This window comes from Cibotium barometz, chromosome 29, assembly GCF_041138505.1.
Source record: "Cibotium barometz isolate CiBa-2024 chromosome 29, ASM4113850v1, whole genome shotgun sequence".
Lineage (NCBI taxonomy): Eukaryota > Viridiplantae > Streptophyta > Polypodiopsida > Cyatheales > Cibotiaceae > Cibotium > Cibotium barometz.
The window spans coordinates 35,711,278-35,717,908 of record NC_141074.1 but is presented as its reverse complement, the minus strand read 5'-3'; the positions used below and the strand labels follow the sequence as shown (position 1 = coordinate 35,717,908).

At 42.2% G+C, this 6,631-nt stretch overlaps 1 protein-coding gene across 1 annotated transcript; it reads left to right on the top strand.

The window, feature by feature from the left end:
* Window positions 1-257: 257 nt before the first annotated feature.
* LOC147622102 (pathogenesis-related protein 5-like) lies at window positions 258-806 on the top strand. Its single transcript, XM_086823544.1, has one exon. The coding sequence runs from the start codon at window positions 258-260 to the stop codon at window positions 804-806; it is 549 nt and encodes a 182-aa protein (XP_086679670.1).
* Window positions 807-6,631: the final 5,825 nt, after the last annotated feature.

The window sequence follows — 6,631 nt, the reverse complement described above, 5'->3', positions numbered from 1 at the left end:
TCCCGATGATCAATGGGTGCCTGTTGAGCTGCTTAAGTACATTCAACAATATGACAGCCCCTACATCCAGCACCTTGAATGCTTCATTGACATCTGCATCCCTGCACCTCCTGCATCCCTGCAGGAGCTTACTGTACCTTCAATGAGCAGGAGATGAAGAGGTTGGGAAAGGGCAATTTAGGAACTAGGTTCCTCAAGTAGAGCAAGCGAGCAGTTAGACGGTACTCACTAATACGGCCTCCGTGACTCCAACGATGATGGCGCTGGTGCTCGTGTTATCGGCGTCGCTGCTACTACTGTCGGGCGTTTCAGCTACATCGTTCAACGTGGTGAACAACTGCGGCAACACGCTGGGCGTGCAAGTGGCGGAGAACAGTGGCGGGCCGTCCATCGGCACGTCCGGATTCAGCCTTGCGCCAGGGCAGTCGCAAGGGCTCAGCCCGCCCAATGGGTGGGCGGGTAACATCGGCACCGGTGTGCCGGGCCTGTTGGCCGAGTTCTCCATCAACATCCAAGCCAACACTGACCACTACGACGTGAGCGCTGTCAACGGCTTCTTCCTGGGCGTGGGCATGAGCATCACGGGAGACGGGCAGAGCTTGTCGTGCAGCGCCGCGGCCTCCATTTGTCCTGCCACCGACGTGAGCGGCAGCGCCTGCGTGAGCCCCAACCGTGACGACCCCAACTCCAGCTACGCCCAGAACGTGCGCGCCTCCTGCCCCGACGTCTTCAGCTGGTCCGGTGACAACACCAAGGACCATGGCACTCCTACCGGCGGCACCTTCACCATCACCTTCTGCCCGTGATCACTGATCGATTATCACTGATGACGAAGGAGCAGCACGATCGTCTAACCTTCTACACAATAACGCTGCCCATGTACACGATCAGTCCTTTGATCCCAATTGAATAAAGGGCACTTGCTTCCAACTGGTCTACAACATTTGCATGTTAGACATGCTTGTTTACAGTATTGGAAATAAGACAGTGAAAGTCTAATGCATTATAATTCACAATAACAAGTAGGGCATATGCAAAGGGAAGACATATAACGTACGCACTTGCTTTCGCGCATCAGGTCCACCCTTTTGGAAATGCTCTTGGATTTGAATCTATAGCAGATTCAAATCATCTTGAGTTTTATAAAAATCATGGTGAAATGCAAGGAAGTGGGTGCATCCTTTTCGCTCGTTGAGGTTGCAAAATCATCCCTACCCTATAGAAAGAGCGCAATTTCATAGACAAAGGTGTAGCTTTTCTCAAGAGTGACTGTCATACCCGATCTGGTAGAGCTTGGGAAGAAAGGCTTCAAATAACAGGGTGACCTTTTGTCTCATGGCTTCTTTCACGGTTTTTAAAACTTTCATGGTCCTTTTGGCGCACCTGCATGATGCTTCAACACTTGGGACTCTATTCTCTATTGGGACTCTATTCTCTATAAAGTTAGCACCGTGGGACTTATCTATAGTTTATTGGTCATTGTGAAAGCTAGCTAACAATGATCATTTCCCCATTTTACACGACATAGGACATGCGGTGATCACTTCATGTTTGAAGACCACATGTATCGACTATGGATTCTACTTGAAGTGGCATTAGCACGACGATAGATTCTCACCACTTTGTGGTCACATTCATGTTCATAGAAATGAGAAACCTTTCTAGATTGTTCACACTAATATCGTGTAATTGTGAGGATTTGGTCTCATAAAGTTCAATTGTGCTAGCAGTTGGCAATGTTGGCAATTGTAGATTAACTGTATCGATGCTACATCAGTGGGAGGTTAATTCTATAGGAGAATTGGTTCATCTTTCTCGTTGGTTTTGGCAATTCATGGTTGGGATTGTTGGAAAAATGGTGTAATGTGTGCAAAATGTGAGCATAGAAGGAGTGTTGATTAAGAGACACAGACCCAATCCTTGCCATTGATATACAAATCGAATCATTGAGCTTCTCTTGCATAGTCTTGAAAGTTGACACGATCTCTATCTGTCAACTTTGCTACCTATCTTTTCTTCTTATCCTTCCAATCGAAGTTGCAAGCAATGAGGTTCTTCTTCCATGAATTTCTTTCAATAGAGAAATCCTCTTCGATTTTCCGTTCCTAGGTTTCTCACCTTGTTGTCCAACATTCTCTCATTCAATTGGTCAATGCTTCCAAAGTTCCACCAGCTCTTTCTTACTCCTTTCGAGGTTTCAAGCAAGAATCTCATCCTTGTCTCTCTCAAGTTTCAGCAAATTACACTAACTCTAAGGAGGCATTCTAATATAAAAAGTACGAAGAGTTAATGTTAGGAATAAAAGTCATCCTAATATAAAAAAGATTAAGAGTTAATGTCGGGAATTGAAGGTTAAATGATGCTATCATCTTTGTCATTAAAGCTAGTGGGAATCTCTGTACTTTTTCTTCACCTCTTGCAATTGATTTTGAAGAGCTTTGGACCTTTTCTATTCCAAGCTTGATCCATGAAAATATCCAGATTTCAAGGAGCAACTATTCTTTTGTCGGCAAGCATCTTTTTATACAACAATTTAGCCAAGCTGGCATCTTTGCAACATTATATCATTTGAAAAAAATTATAAGGGATTATTATGTCAAGTCATAGAAATTTTATGCATATTTGGGGGGGGGAGAGAGAGAGAGAGAGAGAGAGAGAGAGAGAGAGCAATTCATGATGCTATACACGTATCCTCATTAGCATACTACAAGCACCACGTGGTCTAGATCTTCACTAATTAACATTGGTGAATCTTCAAATTGCTAGCTGGATTACATATATAATATACTCTACAAAGATAGAGATGTGACGTGCAAAAAGAATCTACGATAAACACATCCAGTCGTCAATCAGCCAAGTGACGTGCAAGTGCCCCATTATCTTGCATGGCAGCTTCAGTAAGCCTTTCAGGCCATAAGTGGGCGACAAACCCGATGCATGAGCAGCAACAACAACTGCCACCTTATTAAGCTTCTCTCCAATGTAACCGTGATGGCACCATGGTAACATCACAGATAACCTGTAAGAAAAGAATACAATATTTAAGCATGAGGCATATAACAAGATCTCGTATGCAAGAGAGAAAATATGACAATATGGAAAATTGAAAATTTATTACTGAAAGTTGATACAATGATGGCGTTGCCTCCTAGCCGTGCGCTTCTATGAAGAAGCTTCGATGGCTTGCTAGAAATAGTAGAGGATGGAGGCTACATGCTCTGAAAATTGGGTTGTTATAGCTATGGTGAATATGGACCTCACGGTCTCACTTATTTATGGCCACCAGGATGTGGTGAGCTAAATCCGATCGAGGACATAGACCAAGATGGCCCAACGTGGCTTCGTAAGGGTGAATCACTGACTTGGACACTGACTAGCCGATAGAATGGTGGCATAGGTTAGAGTAACTAATGGAGAACCTGCTCAATACACTAGTTGCATAACTGATGTTAGACCGTGTGTTGCACAAGTAAATCAAACTCCCCACAAGCCTTTTGTACATTGCTTTGTCCACCCACCAATGGTGATGAATCCTCTGTTGATAGCTTCATGCCAACCTCCCTAGGGGTACCCACCATTGATTCGCACTTAGGCATGCCAAATGCCTTCAATATCCCTCCAGCATACTACTATTGTGAGATGATCTAATCTGGCTCTTGCCAAACCTCAAATCCCGAACATACATGCATACATCTGAAGTTTGTCATTTCAAACTCTCCCCTCAGCATTTGCTTTGTATGCAAGATCTTTTCTTCACGGTTCCTTGTCATGACAGGATAATCCACATAAAGGACCACAATCATACACATGCCTTCTTATTTGTAGATATATAGATTAGCATTAGATGGGCTCCTCTTGAACCGTTTCTCAAAAAGTATGCATCAATCTGCTGGTACCATGCACATGGGGCCTGTTTCAGCCCATAAGTGCCTCCTTCTGTTTGTTGACTTTACCTTTTGAATTGAGGATCACAAAACCTGGTGGGTGATTCACGTATACCTCCTCCTTTGAGATCTCTGTTCAAAAAGGTGGATTTTATATCCATCTCAAACACGGGACATCCTTCTTGTGTTGCTAAGGCCAAAACACTAGGAATTGTGGATGGGCAAGCTATGGGTGCAAAAGTGTCTGATAATCAAAGCCGTGCACTTGTGCAAAGCCTTTTTCCACGAGATATGCCTTATACTTATCGAATGTGTTGTCAGACTTGTACTTGGTCTTATACACCCACTTTGATGCTAATTACCTTGCATTTTTGTGGCCGATCCACAAGGTCCCAAGTGTTCTAATTTTTTCATTATGGAGCCATACTCCAATTGCATGGCCTCCATCCAATTATCATCACCTTGTGCCTCTTCAATACATTTGAGCTCTTCGAAACAGATCACCTCTATCATCAATGCGTAGTTGACAAGTGTTCTTACACACTACGTTGCTCCCCTAATCTCTTTGACTGGTGGTGTTTGGATGGTGTCTCCTTAATGGTTAAGGATTCTCTGCTGTTCAAAAGCTGCTTCACCTACTTCGGGAATGGCCATTGCTGTTGTGGTTCAACGGGCTCATCTTATTTATCTATCTCTTCTTCAATCCACCCAAGCATTGTTGGGATCTACTGCTGGTGGTGGCTATGCTGCATGGATATCCTGATCCTAGGTGTCTGGGAAGGTAGCCTCCTCCTCCATTTGATGCACCTATTCTGAGCAAACCACATCATGGTTGACCAATACCTTCTTGGTCTCACGGCTCCTTGTACCCCAAGAAAATACATTTCTTACTCTTCAAATCCCACCCGGTTTTGTTGGCACCAGGAACATGCAGAAAATAACCACTTCCAAAAAATCTGAAATGTGTTGTTGAAGGTTTCTTACTAGATAAGGCTTGCATTGGAGTAATCCCCTTCACAGACTTTGTAAAGCTGAAATTCATAATGTATATTGATGTGGTACACACTTCAACCCAAAAATTGTTGGCAACCCTTTCCCTTTCATCATACTCCTTGCCATTTTAAAGATGACACAATTCTTGCACTTTCCTACTGTGTATTTGGAGAGGGCTTTTGCCTCTTGATTCTACGACTTTGGCAATAACTTTTGAATTCGCCTAATGTGAACTCATCTTCTCTGTCTGACCTTAACATCTTGAGCTTCTTTTTTTATTCCTTCTCAACCATCACATGCCATTCCTTGAATTTTCCAAGAGCGCGATGCTCGGACTTTGGGAAGTATATCCATATCCTCCTATTGTTGTCGTTTATTAATGTCATGAAGTAGTAGGAGCCAACCAACGCTTCCATCTCCATCTTCCCGCAGAGATTCGTATGAATGAGCTCTAGAGGAGCCTTTGCCTTGCTAGGATCTTTAGGAAATAGTTGCCGATGTTGCTTGCCCATCACACAAGCTTCATTGGCGTCTAGAAAATTTATAATTGCTACCAAATTGACAATCATTTTGCTTTTGTGCATTTCTTTAAAATAAGCAAGGTCATGCCACAACTTCGTATTGCTGACATTGGCTTGAGCACTAAAAGTTGAGAGCTCATAGATATTGTTGCACTGAGTTCCTTTGCCCACGACCTTCCCCTAACGGTCCATGATCTCTGCACTATTCTTATCGAAGTGAACTTTGAGGTTCTGATCCGTAATTGTAGCAATGGACAACAAGTCCCTCTTGATGTCTGACACATAAAGAACATCAAACAACTGCTCTACCACTCCATTTGACTTGAGAGCTATCGTAACTTTTCCTTTCATTCTGCACTTAGCATCATTGTCGACTCCTATTAGGATGACATTCTCTACCAGATGTAGAGAGGTATACCAATCCTTATGAGTGGTCATGTGGGATGATGCACCACTGTCAATAATGCAAGAGTCATCTGCATGAATGTGAACCAACTTCGTGCAAATCTCCTCAATTGCTACGAATAGTTTTATCAAACTTCCTACACATTGTTATTGGACTCTTTCTTCCTTGCTTGACAAAGTGAAGACTTGGTCAACTGACCGGCCTTATATACAATAGAAGTTTTATGGTCTCATCCAAGGGTGGTTGCAAGATCAGGGTGCCCAGTTTTGTCCACTCAGGCACCTTGTAAACAGTAAAAAAACAGGCATTTGTTTACCTTTAGTGGCTAATCTCTCCTAGTAAATCAAGGAATTTCGTTTCAAGTTCTTTTGTTGGAACATCATATTCAAAGTTGGAAATATAGTTACATAATTTGATTAAGCATTAGATAGTCAAAAGTCCTCATTTTCTTAGGTACAAAGTCTATGTATACACCCTGTCCCAAATTTGAACTAATTCCATAAAATGCTAATATCTTTTGCATATAAACTCATATGAGATTCCCACTTTGTACCTTAGATCTTCACATAATATAGAGCTTAACTTGATTTTTTGAGAAAATTTTAAGATATTTGTCTATTTTCTTTAAATATTTCAAGGTCTTTAAAGTGTTATAATATACGCCACTTTTTGTACCCACAATAGCTACCACTTAAAATCCTCAATCTTGTAGATCAAAAGTGTGGGTAGATACTGAGACATTAGTAGAATGTGGTGGTTAGTAAAAATTACAAATCCAATGGTTGGATTTTCAATTATCTCTTATTTAAAATTCTTCCAGATTATCA